Source organism: Pristiophorus japonicus, chromosome 4 (assembly GCF_044704955.1).
Source record: "Pristiophorus japonicus isolate sPriJap1 chromosome 4, sPriJap1.hap1, whole genome shotgun sequence".
Taxonomy (NCBI): domain Eukaryota; kingdom Metazoa; phylum Chordata; class Chondrichthyes; family Pristiophoridae; genus Pristiophorus; species Pristiophorus japonicus.
The window spans coordinates 48,304,827-48,323,014 of NC_091980.1; the positions used below are offsets into that span (position 1 = coordinate 48,304,827).

Below are 18,188 nucleotides of genomic sequence, written 5' to 3' on the forward strand. Positions count from 1 at the left end.
ATATTTAATTTAATTTGGGGTTGCCTAGGGTGGCTTGCTTTGTCCCCTACTTTCACCTTAGTTCCACTGCACCCTTTAATCTTACCTTCTCAAGTATTTTCCTTAATTCTACTTCTGACCTTCAAGAAAATACTAGTTTGAAACTTCACACTGTTCAGGAGCTTTGAAGAATAAGCTGTCTTAACATTACCTGGTCATGCTGATCCTTTTACTTAAGTAGTAGGATTGTGGCAGTCCTACTAAGGCGGAGCTGCTCCACTATAACCTATTTAATTTTCTAACTTAATAAAATTCACAGATCCCATGGAGTCTGTGGTCCCGTTAATGTATTTCTGCTGGCAGTTTTTGCACTAATGACAATGTGAGACCTCTCAAAGTTTACCGTTGGCTCTTCACAAGTACATAATGGCTTCTAAAATGCTGCATCGTGAAGACTGCTCCTTACACTAGTTTCATGAGCAGGAGTCTTGCATGAGCCATATAGTACCAGATGGGAGTGAAGGATGAATCTCTTGCTTTGACTCAGAGTAGTTTGAATAATTAAACACCGAGCTGTAGCACAGCACTGGGTGAATTGCTAAAATGAAGTGAGTTGTTGAACAAATGAAGATGGGAATTCAGTGAGAGTGGGAAATGGGGGCAGAAGGGGAAGGAGGTGCTAAGTAATTTAAACCAAGGTGCATAATAAAATAAGTAAGCATATAAATAAATTATCAAAGTAATTAATTAGATCTAAGGGGATAAAATTAAAATTAACTAAGTAGAGGATACCAACATTAAAGGGATCCAAAGTGCCTTAAATAAAAATCTGATATACATAAGTAATACATAGGAGTTAAGAGGATACTATAATTAACAAAAAACAAGACTAATTAATTAATATAATCTAGATCTGAAGTAATTGTATTATATCTAGAATTAAATTACCACTAACTAATAAATAAATAAAAACTAGAAATGGCAGTTCAGGCTATGTGCTGGGACTCTGATATGTGGTCGGTTGTGGTCAGCGAGACTCCCACACTGCCACATCTGCAGCCACGATCACGAGTTCCGAAGGGTATGTTGCCTACCTAGTTCCAGAGTAAGGGCTATCTTGATGTGGCTGAACCAATGACATAGGAGAAAAGGGAGGTGGTCCTACTGAGGAAGTATCAGGAGTTGGGAGCTAAATCAGAAAACAGGACTTCGAGGGTGGTAATCTCTGGATTATTACCCAAGCCACATGCCAATTGGCATTGGGACAAATAGATCAGGAAGGTGAACATATGGCTTAAGGAGTGGTGTGGAACGGTTCCTTTTCATGTGACACTATCACCAGGAGAGAGCTGTACCATTGGAAAGGATAAATAGGGTGATTTAAAAAAAGGATTTTAATTACTAATAAATGGGGGAAGGGCTCAGTCTGAAACAATAGTAACATTTTTAATTTAAAGATTTAATAAAAAGGTATAATAGCAGAGTTCTGGTCACAAATCGTGCTATAGATACTCTAGCTGAAAGGTGTACTAAAGTTACAACTGGAGTGACAAATAAAAAACGTGTTAAGTAATTGGTGTGAGAAAGACAGCATCCGGGCAGAAGGACAGGTTAGGGTCTCTTGCCCAAATAAGAATTTATATAGATCTGTAAAAAGTGGGTCATATGTAACAAATCTAATTGAATTTTTCGAAGCAGTAACTAAAGTAGTAGACAGTAGAGTGTATATGAATGTAGTTTATATGGACTTCTAGAAGGTCTTCAGTAAGTTTCCACAGAAGAGACTGTTAGCTAAAAAGTAAAGCTCATGAAATTCAAGGCAATTTATTGACCTGGTTGGAAATTGGTTAGGTGGTAGGGATAATGGGTATGTACTCGAGTTGGAAGGAAGTAACTAGTGGTGTCCCTCAAGGATCTGCTGGGGCCTCAATTATTCACTATATGTATTTAATAACTTAGATAACACAATAGAGAGCTATATATCCAAGTTTGACAATGACACAAAGATTGGTGGTACTGTATAGTTAGTAGTGTGGACGGGTGTATAATAATACAAAGAAACATTGATAGATTAAGTGAGTGGGCTAAACTATTGTAGATGGATTTCAATGCAGGGAAGTATGAGGTCATCCACTTTAGACCAATAAAGGACAGACTTGAGTATTTTTTAAATGGTGAGAAGTTAGCAACAGTGGAGGTCCAAAGAGATTTCGGGGTCAATGTACACTGATCACTAAAATGAAGTGGTCAGGTAGAAAAAATAATCAAAAAGGCTAATGGAATGTTAGCCTTCATATCTAGAGGGCTAGAATATAAAGGGTAGGTCATTTTGCTACAGCTATACAAAGCCTGATTAGACCACATCTGGAGTTTTGTGTACAGTTCTGGGCACCCGCACCTTAGAAAGAATATATTGGTCTTGGAAGGAGTGTAGTGCCAATTCCCCAGAATGGTACCAGGGCACTAAGGGTTAAATTATGAGGAAAGCTTACATAGATACTAGGCTTGTATTCTCTGGAATAGAGAAGATTAAGAGGTGATATGATTGAGTTTTTTTATAATTTCGATAGGGTAGATTGAGAGAAACTTTTTATGCTGGTGGGGGAGTCTAGGATATTGGGTCATAACCTTAAAATCAGAGTCAGGCCATTCAAGAGAGAAGATAGGAAATATTTCTTCACACACAGTGTGGAACTCTCTCCCACAAAAAGCAGCACATGCTAGATTGATGAATAATTTTAAATCCGAGATCAATAAATTTTTGCTAGCTAAGGGTATTAAGGAACATGGAGCCAAGGTGGGTGGATGGAGTTAGGATACAGGTTGGCCATGGTCTTACTGAATGACGGAAGAGGCTCGACGGGATGGCCGACTCTTGTGTAAATGTCACATTACTCTGTAGGACTGATGGCTGTTTTCATTGTCCCTGGACTAAATTCCACGAGTGAAAATTAAACACAACCCACTGCAATTTAACAATCAGCAGCTAAGGATTGCACACTCTCACTCCCACCACCACAATGAAACCCCCTAAAATAAACATCAGTCCTCCTGATCAGCACATTCCTAGCATTATTTTACTGTGAGAAAATCATTGATGACTCAGTTATAGTCCGAGTATTTGGACATTGGGTCTTTCACACTCTTGAGAGATGGTCATTCTTATTTTATGTTTGCTTATTAAGTTTACAATTGATTCAAAATCAATAAATATTTCCCTTTTCCACAAAAGTTGATTATTTTATTGTTCTCGTACCCCTTTGCTGGTCCCTAATTAGTCCTCTCCATGTATTGGCACTCATTAAGATAGCTTGATGTAAAATATTCTTTTAAATGCTGCTGTTATTTCAGGGATTTATTTTTCACAACAGAAATGAACTTTGCAGTGGAGTCATATAAGCTGCTGAATACCTTGGATTCTGCTCCATCAGTGCAAGAGGAACCACCCATCCTAAATTGCATGGACTAGGACATTGAAAAGGTTGGGATGGATGTATTGGTCATGCAAGGGTGCTTCAGTGCTGGTCTGCCCCAAACCACCAGCCAGAATGTCAGCATGGCACCATACCATTTCGATGGCAGACTAGAAGCTAGCATAGGGCTTAACAAAAATGTTTCTGCTTCCAAGAGGACATGCTGACCTCTGGGATCGATTACCTTTCCCTAGTGAAAATTTGGGGCCTTCTTCAGGTCCTTAGTGGACCTTCACTAGCTTTCACCTATGTGAGCTCTCATGAAGACTTGTAAGGGTGAAATGGGTGGAATTTCTCATGGGAGACCAGAATTTCCCCCAAATATGCCTCCTTGGCATGGGCAGGTTGGTTCGACATAAAATCCACTCACAGCCACCCTAGTGGAATTTAATTGTGCACTGAATGAATTTGAATCCTGGCAAAACTGGATTCTACCCCAAATTCCCCAAATCCTTGCAGGCACAAATCTTCCATTCACCTCTGCTGTGGTCCAATAATTTTGGTGCTTTATACAACAATGAGATCCCAGACTTAATGCCTGGTTTATGCCCAGTTACCTGATCTAAGTTATGGTGGTCAATCAGATACAGGTATTACAATTGACCTCTGCACTTCTGGACTAAAGTTGAAAAAAATCCAGCAAGAAATCCTCGCCAAAAATTTGGCTGCGCAGCGCCTGTTTTTAGGGTGTTAGCTGGCCTACTAAGCCCACAATATGGTGGGCACGAAACGTGTACATTTCCAGTTGGAAGTGCGCCTCCTGCCATATTGGGAAAGAAAGAAAATTGTCGCCTAATTTTCGCCCATAAATGTGGCGAGGACCAATTTCTCTCCCTTCTTGGGGTGCTGCTTGGGACGTCGGAGAGGCGGAGAGGCAGCGTGGGGAGGCCTACATAAGGCCCAACAGGCATCGGGAGCCAGCGGGACGTCGGAGAGGCGGAGCTGCAGCATGGGGAGGCTTACATAAGGCCCAACAAGCGTCAGGAGCCAGCGGGACGTCGGAGAGGCAGAGCTGCAGCATGGGGAGGCTTACATAAGGCCCAACAAGCGTCGGGAGTCAGCGGGACGCCGGTTGGGCGGAGTGGCAGCATGGGGAGGCCTAGAAAAGGCCCAACAGGCGTCGGGAGCCAGCAGGACGCCAGAGAGGCGGAGCGGCAATGTGGGGAGGCCTACATAAGGCCCAATAGGTGTCGGGAGCCAGCAGGACATCGGAGAGGCGGAGTGGCAGCGTGGGGGGGCCTATAAAAGGCCCAACAGGCGTCGGGAGCCAGCGGGATGTCGGAGAGGCAGAGAGCAGCGTGGGAAACCTATAAAAGGCCAGCCGGTGCAGCTGTAGCAGAGAGGCAAAAAAGAAGTAAAAAGAAATCGAAGGGTGACGTCACAGCCAAGGGGTAAATGATTAGCTGGTGATTGGTGAGTAGTTTTTCTTTTTCTTTATCAGTAAGTAACCTTTTAGCATTGTTGTTGCCAAATTAAGTTAATCTGGTTAAGTCATGACAGGAGAGCTTGGGCACGTGTTATGCTCCTCCTGTGCTATGTGAGAAGTCAGGGACACTTCCAGTAAAACTGATGATTATTTTTGCGGGAAGTGCATCCGCCTGCAGCACCTGACAGACGGCGTTGCGGCACTGGAGCTGCGGGTGGATTTACTCTGGAGCATTCGTGATGCTGAGGATGTCATGAATAGCACATTTAATGAGTTGGTCACACCGCAGGTAAAGGGTACATAGCCAGATAGGGGATGGGTGACCAACAGGAAGAGCAGTGGAAGGAAGGTAGTGCAGGGGTCCCCTGCGGTCATCCCCTGCAAAACAGATATACCGCTTTGGGTACCCTTGAGGGAAATGACTCAGCATGGGAGAGCAGCAGCAGTCAAGTCCATGACACCGTGGGTGGCTCTGCTGCACAGGAGGGCAGGAAAAAGAATGGGAGAGCTATAGTGGTATGGGATTCTATTGTAAGGGGAATAGATAGATGTTTCTGCGGATGCAACCGAGACTCCAGGATGGTATGTTGCCTCCCTTGTGCAAGGGTCAAGGATGTCTCGGAGCGGCTGCAGGATATTTTGAAGATGGAGGGTGAACAGCCAGTTGTCGTGGTGCATATATATACCAACGATATAGGTAAAAAATGGGATGAGGTTCTACAAGACGAATTTAGGGAGCTAGGAGCTAAATTAAAATGTAGGACCTCAAAAGTAGTAACATCCCAAACCCGCGACCTCTACCACCTAGAAGGACAAGGGCAGCAGGTGCATGGGAACACCACCATCTCCACGTTCCCCTCCAAGTCACACACTATCCTAACTTGGCGGTATATCGCTGATCCTTCATCGTCGCTGGATCAAAGTCCTGGAACTACCTCCCTAACAGCACTGTGGGAGTACCTTCACACATGGACTGCAGCGGTTCAAGAACCTATGCAGGGAGACAGAGGGAAGTAGAATGGGGGCAGAAGCAAAAGATAGAAAGAAGAAAAGTAAAAGTGGAGGGCAGAGAAACCCAAGGCAAAAAGCAAAAAGGGCCACATTTCAGCAAAATTCTAAAGGGGCAAAGAGTGTTAAAAAGACAAGCCTGAAGACTCTGTGCCTCAATGCGAGGAGTATTCGGAATAAGGTGGATGAATTAACTGCGCAGATAGCAGTCAACGGATATGAAGTAATTGGCATCACGGCGACATGGCTCCAGGGTGACCACGGCTGGGAACTCAACATGCAGGGGTATTCAACATTTAGGAAGGATAGAGAGAAAGGAAAAGGAGGTGCGGTGGTGTTGCTGGTTAAAGAGGAAATTAATGCAATAGTAAGGAAGGACATTAGCTTGGATGATGTGGAATCTATGGGTGGAGCTACGGAGTACCAAAGGGCAGAAAACGCTACTGGGAATTGTGTACAGACCACCAAACAGTAGTAGTAAGGTTGGGGACAGCATCAAACAAGGAATTAGGGATGCATGCAATAAAGGTACAGCAGTTATCATGAGCAACTTTAATCTACATATTGATTGGGCTAACCAAACTGGTAGCAATGCGGTGGAGAAAGATTTCCTGGAGTGTATTAGGGATGGTTTTCTGGACCAAAATGTCGAGGAACCAACTAGAGGGCTGGCCATCCTAGACTGGGTGATGTGTAATGAGAAAGGACTAATTAACAATCTTGTTGTGTGAGGCCCCTTGGCGAAGAGTGACCATAATATGGTAGAATTCTTTATTAAGATGGAGAGTGACACAGTTAATTTAGAGACTAGGGTCCTGAACTTAAGGAAAGGTAACTTCATTGGTATGAGACGTGAATTGGCTTGAATAGACTGGCGAGTGATACTTGGAGGGTTGACGGTGGATAGGCAATGGCAAACATTTAAAGATCACATGGATGAACTTCAACAATTATACATCCCTGTCTGGAGTAAAAATAAAACGGGGAAGGTGGCTCAACCGTGGCTAACAAGGAAAATTAAGGATAGTGTTAAATCCAAGGAAGAGGCATATAAATTGGCCAGAAAAAGCAGCATACCTGAAGACTGGGAGAATTTTGTAATACAGCAGAGGAGGACAAAGGGTTTAATTAGGAGGGAGAAGATAGAGTATGAGAGGAAGCTAGCTGGGAACATAAAAACTGACTGCAAAAGCTTCTATAGATATGTGAAGAGAAAAAGATTAGTGAAAACAAACGTAGGTCCCTTGCAGTCAGATTCAGGTGAATTTGTAATGAGGAACAAAGACATGGCAGACCAGTTAAACAAATACTTTGGTTCTGTCTTCACAAAGGAAGACACAAATAACCTTCCGGAAATACTAGGGGACCGAGGGTCTAGAGAGAAGGAGGAACTGAAGGAAATCCTTATTAGGCAGGAAATTGTGTTTAGGGAAATTGATGGGATTGAAGGCCGATAATTCCCCAGGGCCTGAAAGTCTGCATCCCAGAGTACTTAAGGATGTAGACCTAGAAATAGTGGATGAATTGATGGTCATTTTCCAACAGTCTATCGACTCTGGATCGGTTCCTTTGGACTGGAGGGTAGCTAATGTAACACCACTTTTTAAGAAAGGAGGCAGAGAGAAAATGGGTAATTATAGACCGGTTAGCCTGACATCAGTAGTGGGGAAAATGTTGGAATCAATTATTAAAGATGAAGTAGCAGCAATTTAGAAAGTAGTGACGGGATCGGTCCAAGTCAGCATGGATTTATGAAAGGGAAATCCTGCTTGACAAATGCTCTAGAATTTTTTGAGGACGTAACTAGTAGAGTGGACAAGGGAGAACCAGTGGATGTGGTGCATTTGGACTTTCAACAGGCTTTTGACAAGGTCCCACACAAGAGATTGGTGTGCAAAATTAAAGCACATGGTATTGGGGGCAATGTACTGACGTGGATAGAGAATTAGTTGGCAGACAGGAAGCAGAGAGTCGGGATAAACAGGTCCTTTTCAGAATGGCAGTGACTAGTGGGGTGCCGCAGGGCTCAGTGCTGGAACCCCAGCTATTTATAATATACATTAATGATTTGGATGAGGGAATTGAGTGTAATATCTCCAAGTTTGCAGATGACACTAAACTGGGTGGCGGTGTGAGCTGTGAGGAGGGTGCTAAAAGGCTGCAGGGTGACTAGGACAAGTTAGGTGAGTGGGCAAACGCGTGGCAGATGCAGTATAATGTGTATAAATGTGAGGTTATCCACTTTGGTGGCAAAAACATGAAGGCAGAATATTATCTGAATGGTGGCAGATTCGGAAAAGGGGGGAGGTGCAACGAGACCTGGGTGTTATGGTACATCAGTCATTGAAAGTTGGTATGCAGGTACAGCAGGCGGTAAAGAAGGCAAATGGTAGGTTGGCTTTCATAGCAAGGGGGTTTGAGTATAGGAGCAGGGAAGTCTTACTGCAGTTGTACAGGGCCTTAGTGAGGCCTCACCTGGAATATTGTGTTCAGTTTTGGTCTCCTCATCTGAGGAAGGACGTTCTTGCTATTGAGGGAGTGCAGTGAAGGTTCACCAGGCTGATTCCCGGGATGGCAGGACTGACATATGAGCAGAGACTGGATCGACTGGGCCTGTATTCACTGGAGTTTAGAAGGATAAGAGGGGATCTCAGAAACATATAAAATTCTGAAGGGACTGGACAGGTTAGATGCAGGAAGAATGTTCCCGATGTTAGGGAAGTCCAGAACCAGGGGACATAGTCTAAGGATAAGGGGTAAGCCATTTAGGACTGTGATGATGAGAAACTTCTTCACTCAGAGAGTTGTTAACCTGTGGAATTCCCTGCCGCAGAGAGTTGTTGATGCCAGTTCATTGGATATATTCAAGAGGGAGTTAGATATGGCCCTTACGGCTAAGGGGATCAACGGGTATGGAGAGAAAGCAGGAAAGGGGTACTGAGGCGAATGATCAGCCATGATCTTATTGAATGGTGGTGCAGGCTCGAAGGGCCAAATGGCCTCCTACTGCACTTATTTTTTATGTTTCTATGCTGCCATTCCTGACATGGCACAGCAACATGCACATATTGTCAGGGGCCATCTCATTAAACTGAATAAGAAGACTACTGCAATGAAAATCACATCTCTAGACAATGAAGTCGGCATTCTTCAATACTCATTGGCAGTTCAGTGTAACATGAAAAGTAAGACTTGGATTTATATATCGCCTCTCACGACCACCGAACATCTCAAAGTGCTTTACAGCCAATTAATTACTTTTGAAGTGTAGTCACTGTTGTAATGTAGAAAAATTTCCATGTACTATAACGTCCACAAACATCGTTCTTTTACGGGACTTCCATTGTGCCTGCCTCTTTAAGCTTCTTGCTGACTTTAAAACACCAGAAGCACCAAGACTTTATCTTCCCTTCTTGGCTGGACCCAGTAGTGCACCCCTAAAATGTGCCCAGTGCACACCTGCAGTATTCAAATTAGGCCCAAGAGGAAGTTTGGGCCCTGAGGTCATGGTCCTCGTGGAGTGCACTTCTGGTGTGCTGTGCCCAAATTGCCTCTGGCAGATCTGATATACTCTGCCTAAATTGTCTCTGGACAGTCCTGGGAGTGGCCCTTTAAAGTATTTGATTTAGATGTAGAAAATGTGTGTTGTAAATGGCTAGAATTGTCAGCAAGTCTTAGAAAGGGAGTAACAGTAAACATAAAAGCCAGGATTTTCTGAATAGTTGGAATATTACCACAACTTTGGCAGGGTGGGAATTCTACTCACTCAAATTGCCCATTTCTGACTCAGAGCAACTTTCTGGGATCAGTGTAATTTAAGCATTGTCATCAGGTTCTTGACTTGATTCTTGCCTATGTTGACCAGCCCACCTGGGTGGAGGACAGAAAATGACTGTGGTAGATTTCAGATGCCAGTTGCAGTATTGTATGGCCAAAGATCTCTGTGGCTGGCCACAAAGTGCTGGAATTTTTTGTAAAAAGAAATGTGTCCTCAATCTGCATTATCCTCGGCAATTGATGTCGCCGTAATCAATTACATTAACTGTAATAGAGCTTAAAATGTTAATATGTCTACTGTATTGGAAAGGATACAAGATGAGAAAACAAAGACTGATTCCAAGCGTTGAGAGGATCAGCTATGAGAAAATCTTAGCCAACTTTTGTTTTACAGCCTGGAAAGAAGGCAGTTATGAAGGGATCTCTTGATATATCTAAAATATTGAATGATTACAGATAATTTATACTCAAATTATTACTTTAAAAAAAGCCAGAAAAGTAGAGCCAGAGAACATAACTAGATATAATTAGTGAAAAGTAAATTAAAAGAATATGTCAGGAAAAACTTATTTATTGAAGTAATGAACCCATGTTTGAAATTGTCTGCCAGATTGGGTAGAAAAGGCAAAAACATTGGGGTTGTTCAAAATACAGTTGGATGAGAGAGACAGAGTACCAGAGGGATACGTTTTCATAGGCTGACTGGTCAATTGTCATCTCTGACTGTTCTTGTGTTCTTGTATCCAGAGATCCTAATAATCTCCAGTCCCAATGTCTATTAAAGATTTTTTTTTTCCTTTTTAAACTTTACTTTGTTTTAAATTTATTTTCAAATGTATTCCACTCATTTTTCCTCTCCTCTCTATCACATGCTATACTCTCTTGTTTTCTAATTTCTTCTTATGCGGCTCGATCACTGACCTCTGGGAGGTGCATACGATGGGCTGAAGTGACATATCTGCATTCAGAATCCTTCATGCAGCTTGCTTTCTGGGATATGTTTGCAACAACAGCAATAACAACAACATGATGTATTTATATAGCACCTTTAATGTAGTAAAATATCCCAAGACGCTTCACAGTAGTGTTAAAAACAAAAATTTGACACCAAGCCACATAAGAAATTACAACAGATGACCAAAGGTTTGGTCAAAGAGGTAGGTTTTAAGGAGAATCTTCAAGGAGGAAAGAGAGCCGGAGAGGTTTGTGGAGGGAGTTCCAGAACTCGGGGCCTAGGCAAATGAAGGCATGGTCATCGATGCTTGAGCAATTATAATCGGATGCTCAAGAAGGCAGAATTTGAAGAGCACAGATATCTCGGTGGGGGGTGCTTGTAAGGCTGAAGGAGATTACAGAGAAAGGGAGGGGCGAGGCCATGGAGGGATTTGAAAACAAGGATGAGAATTTTGAAATCGAAGAGTTGCTTAACTGGGAGCCAATGAAGGTCAGTGAGCACGGGGGTGATAGTGAACGGGACTTGGTGCGAGTTAGGACACGGGCTGCTGAAGTTTGAATCACCTCAAGTTTACTTAGAGTAGAATGTGGGAGGCCAGCCAGGAGTGCATTGGAGTAGTCAAGTCGAGAGGTAACAAAAGGCATGGATGAGGGTTGCAGCAGCAGATGAGCTGAGGCAGGAGCGGAGGCGGGCAATGTTACAGAGGTGAAAATAGGCGGTTTTAGTTAGATATGTGATCGGAAGCTCATTTCAGGGTCAAATATGACACCAAGGTTGTGAACAGTCTGTCTCAGTCTCAAACAGATGATAGGGAGAGGGATGGAGTTGGCTAGGGAACAGCTTCGATCTTCCCAATATTTAATTGGAGAAAATTTCTGCTCTTTCAGTATTGGATGTCGGGCAAGCGGTCTGACAATTTAGAGAAGGAGGGGTCGAGAGAAGTGGTGGTGAGATAGAGCTGATGTCGTCAGCGAACGTGGAAACAGACACCGTATTTTTGGATGATGTCGCCAAGGGGCAGCATATAGTTGAGAAATAAGATGGGGCCAAGGATAGATCCTTGGGGGTCACCAGAGGTAGTGGGAAAAGAAGCCATTGCAGGTGATTCTTTTGGCTATGATTCGATAGATAAGAATGGAACCAGGCGAGTGCAGTCCCACCTGCTGGACGATGGTGGAGAAGCGTTGGAGCAGGATGGAGTGGTCAACTGTGTCAAAGGCTGCAGACAGATCGAGAAGGAGGAAGAGGGATAGGTTACTTATGTCACAAAGGATGTCAGTTGTGAATTTGATGAGAGTAGTTTCAGTACTGTGGCAGGGGTGGAAATCGGATTGAAGGGATTCAAACATGGAATTCCGGGAAAGATGGGCATGGATTTGGGAGGTGATAACACGTTCAAGGACTTTCGAGAGGAAAGGGAGGTTGGCGATGGGGTGGTAGCTTGCAAGCACAGTGGAGTCGAGGGTTGGTTTTTTGAGGAGGGGGTGGTGACAGCAGATTTGAAGGAAAGGGGGAAGTACCTGAGGAGAGAGAAGCGTTAACAATGTCAGCTAACATGGGAGCCAGAAAAGGAAGTTGGGTGGTCAGCAGTTTAATGGGAATAGGGTCAAGGGAGCAGGAAGTGGGTCTCATGGACAAGATAAGCACGGAAAGGTTATGAGGGGAGATTGGAGAGAAACTGGAGAAAGATGCGAGTTCGGGTCTAGGGCAAGGAGGAATGTTAGAGGAAATTTGGCCTGGTGAGCTAGGAGAAGGAAGGGAAGTGGCAGAGGCAGCTGATCGGATGGTCTCAATCTTTGAGACAAAGACAGTAGAGAATAGTAGCCGGGGATTAACTTTGCATTCCAAAATGGTCCTGGAATAGTGAGCAGTTTTGGCAGACAAGATTAGGACTCGATAATGCTAAACCAGTTGTCCGCCATATCCGTTCAATTTTGCACCCCTTGGACTTGAGGGAGCGAAGATGAGAACCATACCAGGGTGAACAGCCAGGATGAGAGAGAGTAATGGATTTAATAGCGACTAGGGCATCAATGGTGGTGGTGAGGGTGTGATTGAGCAGATCAGTGGCTGTAGAAATGTCATGGTGAATGGGGGGGCCAAAGGCTGGACAGTTCGGATTTCATAAGTGCAGGTGTAAAAGAGTTTGGAGAGATTTGTTCCGGGGCAGACACAGAAGGAAGTAAGGTTGGGTGGGGGAAGGGGAAGTGGGCGGAGAACGATTTGGTGATAAGAGTCACACCGCCACCATGGCGGTCTGGGCGGGCAAGTGGTATTATCACCCCTGGATCATCATGGGCCGCCCCGACCTGTGCAAGAACAACACCGCAGGTCAGGGCTATAAATAAAGCTGGTGCGCTGGGCCCTGGAACATCATGGGCTGTCCTGACCTGTGTGAGAACACCACCGCAGGTCGGGGCTATAAATAGAGCTGGAGCGCCGAGCCCTGGAACATCATGGGCTGTCCTGACCTGTGTGAGAACACCACCGCAGGTCGGGGCTATAAATAGAGCTGGAGCGCCGGGCCCTGGAACATCATGGGCTGCCCTGACCTGTGTGAGAACTCCACCGCAGGTCAGGGCTATAAATAGAGCTGGAGCGCCGGGCCTTGGAACATCATGGGCTGCCCTGACCTGTGTGAGAACTCCACCGCAGGTCAGGACCATAAATAGAGCTGGTGCGCCGCGCCCTGGGACATCGTGGCGGAGGTGCGGCGAATGAAGGTACGGGGCCCAGAAGAGCCGAGGGCCCAGGGGCAGCACGGACTTGCCCATACTGCGATATGTGTGCGCACTAGGTCCGTGCACCAGAGCAGGTCTCCAGTCATCCTGGTTAATCCTTGCCACTGGATAAAGGTTTAGCTCTGTCAAGCCCGTGTGGTGGCTGATTTGCAACGGTTACCACATGTTAAGAGAAAAATCCATGCACAGACATCTTCCATCCCCTCAGGACTTCAGGACTGGAACATCGGGTCCTTCATTGAAACATCTGTGAACTCTCGTGGAAGCAAGTCATCCTCATTCGAGGGACCGCCTCTGATTATGATTATCACCCCTCAGCCAAGTTTCCATCAGGGCCATGATGTCGATGCAATCATCCACGATAAGCTCATGGATGGCAAAGGCCTTGTTCGCAAGCGAACAGATATTCTGCAAGGAGATGCGGAGAGGAGGCGATGGCTGATCTATTGCTAGCATCCGCAGGGTCAGCACTTGGAGGGGTGAGTTGGACGGTGAGCAGATTGGCAAGGTTAGCCACCCGTAGGCAAACTGGGCAGCAAGGTCGGTGAGAGAAGAATGGGACAGTTGGGATTGCTACTCGTGAAGAAACAGCGATGAGTGCCACGGTGAGCCCTTCGAAATATGCCAAGAGAGGCACAGAGGGAAGCTGTAGGCTTATTGTGACTTGGATAGGTTAGGTGAGTGGGCAAATGCATGGCAGATGAAGTATAATGTGGATAAATGTGAGGTTATCCACTTTGGTGGTAAAAACAGAGAAACAGACTATTATCTGAATGGTGACAGATTAGGAAAAGGGGAGGTGCAAAGAGACCTGGTTGTCATGGTACATCAGTCATTGAAGGTTGGCATGCAGGTACAGCAGGCAGTTAAGAAAGCAAATGGCATGTTGGCCTTCATAGCGAGGGGATTTGAGTACAGGGGCAGGGAGGTATTACTACAGTTGTACAGGGCCTTGGTGAGGCCACACCTGGAGTATTGTGTACAGTTTTGGTCTCCTAACTTGAGGAAAGACATTCTTGCTATTGAGGGAGTGCAGTGAAGGTTCACCAGGCTGATTCCCGGGATGGCGGGACTGACATATCAAGAAAGACTGGATCAACTGGGCTTGTATTCACTGGAGTTCAGAAGAATGAGAGGGGATCTCATAGAAACATTTAACATTCTGACGGGTTTAGACAGGTTAGATGAATGAAGAATGTTCCCAATATTGGAGAAGTCCAGAACCAGGGGTCACAGTCTAAGGATAAGGGGTAAGTTATTTAGGACCGAGATGAGGAGAAACTTCTTCACCCAGAGAGTGGTGAACATGTGGAATTCTCTACCACAGAAAGTTGTTGAGGCCAATTCACTAAATATATTCAAAAGGGAGTTAGATGAAGTCCTTACTACTCGGGGGATCAAGAGGTATGGCGAGAAAGCAGGAATGAGGTACTGAAGTTGCATGTTCAGCCATGAACTCATTGAATGGCGGTGCAGGCTAGAAGGGCCGAATGGCCTACTCCTACACCTATTTTCTATGTTTCTATCTAAAAGGGAGTCGAGCCTGCGATGGCGGCAGGAGAGTAGGAAGGTTAAAGAGTAATGAAGGGTTGGGGTAGGGATTTGGGATAGAGAGAGAAGAGCAAGGGGGAGTGAGAGTGGGAATAGAAGTGAATGGTTCAGGTCTGATGTCGCAGCCAAAATGCACACGCAAATGGACATGGGGGAAAAACTCACATAGGCCTGGTTATGTAGCAATTATAGGGATGGATATTTCCTAGTAGTAAAAGGGAGAGCATTCAACTTAATTACTGAAAGCTTTTTTAACTGAACACAAAAGAAAAGGTTGTTTTCAATGTGGCCATAATAGGCAGTGAAATAAAATTAGGAAATAACTCTCAGTCACTGTTGTTCTGACCTAGTTATTCTCTTCTTACAGGATCGGAAATTCTTGGGAAATCCATTCGGGTTATGTTCGCTACACTGGGAGTTTGCATTTCCTTTGCAATCGGCTATATGATCTTGCCTTTGGTTGCATATTTCATACGAAGCTGGTGGATGTTACTTTTCAGCCTGTCTCTCCCTGGCCTGCTATACATTCCTTTGTGGTGGTATGTAGGAATTAGAACCTTAAAATATTTAATCAGTAGATTAGGAACTTTTATTGCCATTAACATCTGGGATTGATTCCGACCAAGATAAAGAAATTGAGAGTCCTTCTTGGATCAGGGTAGGAATGGGGATCACCGTAAAGAGGTATTGTAACGTCTCCTTGACTGTAATGAAAGGCTGGATGTTCAGTGGCGGTAATTTTCACCTTCACTGCCTTGGAGGTAATTGATTGGAATCGGTCGCCAGCCCATTGTAATACCTACCCAATTTTACCAGATTGAAAGCGTTGAGTTGAAAATTAAGTGGGTTCTACAATGGGCAGGTGATCCACTCCATCAGATTACTGCCCAGGCAGTAATGGTGAACATTACCGTTAAGTGAGTTGCAATTCATGGATTTGTAATGCCATCTGGATCATCAGTGTTAATTACAGTACTATCCATTCAATTTGTTGACTTGTGGTGGGGTCTGGATGGTCAAACTGTTACGGCACTGCCCTTTTAATGGTTCCTTTCAATTGGTTAGTGTCCACAACAATCATGAAAAGCATTAGCCAAACTTGTATTCACTACTTTTTCTGCCATTACATGTTTATCCTGAAACAATAATATTTTCATCTAACTGTTTTTGAAAGTTTTGAGGACAATTTTGATATCTGTTGCTTTGTAAAAATAAATAGATTTATTCTGAAGCAATAAAATAACTCACTTATAGTTAGCCTAATATCTGCTTCTTAGCGCCAGTTTTCCCTTGTCGAAGTGTGAATGCTATAGAAAATAGGGGCAAAAAATGGTGGAGAGACAGATGGGAAAGGAACGTTTAAAAACGGAAGAGCAAGAAAGGAGGAAGGAATCAAAATTGAAAAGATGTAAAAGAGTAAAGTGACAAAAGAAAGGGAAAGAGGGAAAAAATAAATAAAGGGGGGAAATAAACAGGGGAAGGAGAGAAAGATAGAAGTATAGAATGAGAGAAAAGCAAAATAGGTGGAGATAGAACTGAAGGAGAGAAGCACAGAAGTTAAGGAGGAAAGAGAAGCAAAAGAGAAGGAGAAAAACAAGTGAAGAATTGTGAGGCAGAAATGAATGTGGAGAGGAAGAGAAACAAGTGAAAGTGAGAGGGAATAGAATTGGAGGAGGAGGAACAGAAATTAATTCAGATGAAAGGAAACAGAAGTCAGTGAGGAGGAAGAGAATGAAATAGAATTGACAAAGGAGGGAGAGAGAGAAACTGGAGTGTAGGGAAAGAGAGAAAATACAATAAAATCACATGACTATATGTTCTACTACAAGTATAAATCACCCATTTGTTGCATATTTAGTTCTTGAATGATAATGTTCCATGTTGGAGTTTTCTGATGTTGGTACCAGTGGTGTCACGTAACACAAATCCTGGAAATTAGACTGGCAATATATTAGATACTTGGGCCCCAAGTTTCGGGCCGCGCCGAAAATGGCGCAGCCCTGAGCTGGACGCCTGTTCTTCGCGCCTAAAAGTGCGCAGGAAAAAAATTGTGAGATTCTCCTGCGGCGCGCACATCACAGAGGGGGGCAGAGCCAGACACTCGCGCTGATTCTCTAAGCAGTGGGGGGGCGGGTCTAATTCAAATGAGCCAACGTCGTGCCGGCAACCCTGCGCGTGCATGTTGGAGCGTGGGCGCACGCGCAGTGTGAAACAAACATTGGCACTCGGCCATTTTTAAAGGGACTGGAGAAAAAGTGAAGAATTGTCTCTTGGACCCCTGGAAAGGCTTGTAATTTAATTTTTGTGATATTTTTGTGTGTGAGGGAGTTCTTTTAGCAGCATTGTTGAATAAATCACCTGCTGAAATCAGTGAGTTCAGCTTTTCACTGCTAAACTTGCAGAACCGGTGCTGCATTGGTGCATGCAAATTAAGGACTGTGTGTTTTGAGAAATAAGTGCCAATTCAACTTTGCAATGGATCAATGTCCACCAAGAACAAAGAATTTCTTGCATGAGGAAGTAGAGATATTAGTCAACGTAATTGAGCAGAGATGGCAGGAGCTAGATACCAGCAGCAGAGGTCGCATAAAAATGCCACCAAAAGAAATGAAGAAACGGTGGAACCAAGTTGCAGAAGATTACTGCGCAGTGGTGCATACCAGGAGATCTGGAAGCCAGCGTAAAAAGAAATGGCACGACCTTGGTCAAGTAGTTAGTGTAAGTAATATTTCCCATTTTTAATTTAATCGTAATTGTAACCTGGCTATCTATATCCCACCTTGCAGACTGACACACTCTGTAAAAAGTTATATTTTACTCTTTGCAGAAGAAATTGGCCCACAACAAAAGGGAGGCAACTCGGACAGGAGGAGGCATGCCCAATCTGCATCCACAGACACCCTTGGAACTATGATGAGTCGTACATGGAGAAAAGCAATCAGTACAGCACAAGCTGGGCCCGCACGCGAGGAAGAGGGTAAGTCCTGAAAATACATCGTGGCCCTTTAACTCAACCTGCTATGTGTGAGAGTACTCATGCCACCCATCCGGCCTCCTCTCTTGCTGTTAAATATTTGACTGTTCTGATGTATTTTGCAGAACATAATGATGATGATGACGATGCTGCTGCTGCTGCTGCCAATCCTGAGGATCCTGAGGCTAATGTAACGCCTCTGTTTAAAAAAGGGGGCAGACAAAAGGCAGGTAACTATAGGCCGGTTAGTTTAACATCTGTAGTGGGGAAAATGCTTGAAACTATCATTGAGGAAGAAATAGCG

The 18,188-nt window shown here is 44.3% G+C and overlaps 1 protein-coding gene across 4 annotated transcripts in view; it reads left to right on the forward strand.

Annotated features, from left to right (window-relative positions):
- The window catches only part of LOC139262893 (organic cation/carnitine transporter 2-like), a 162,750-nt gene that overhangs the window by 35,472 nt on the left and 109,090 nt on the right, over positions 1-18,188 (forward strand). For all 4 annotated transcript variants that reach the window (XR_011592991.1, XR_011592990.1, XM_070878149.1 and 1 more), the window contains exon 4: positions 15,278-15,449. Coding sequence is in view for 2 of the 4 variants with exons in the window: in XM_070878149.1 (XP_070734250.1) it covers positions 15,278-15,449 (172 nt within the window). In the remaining 2 variants the exon portion in view is untranslated. The remainder of the gene's footprint in view (positions 1-15,277; positions 15,450-18,188) is intronic.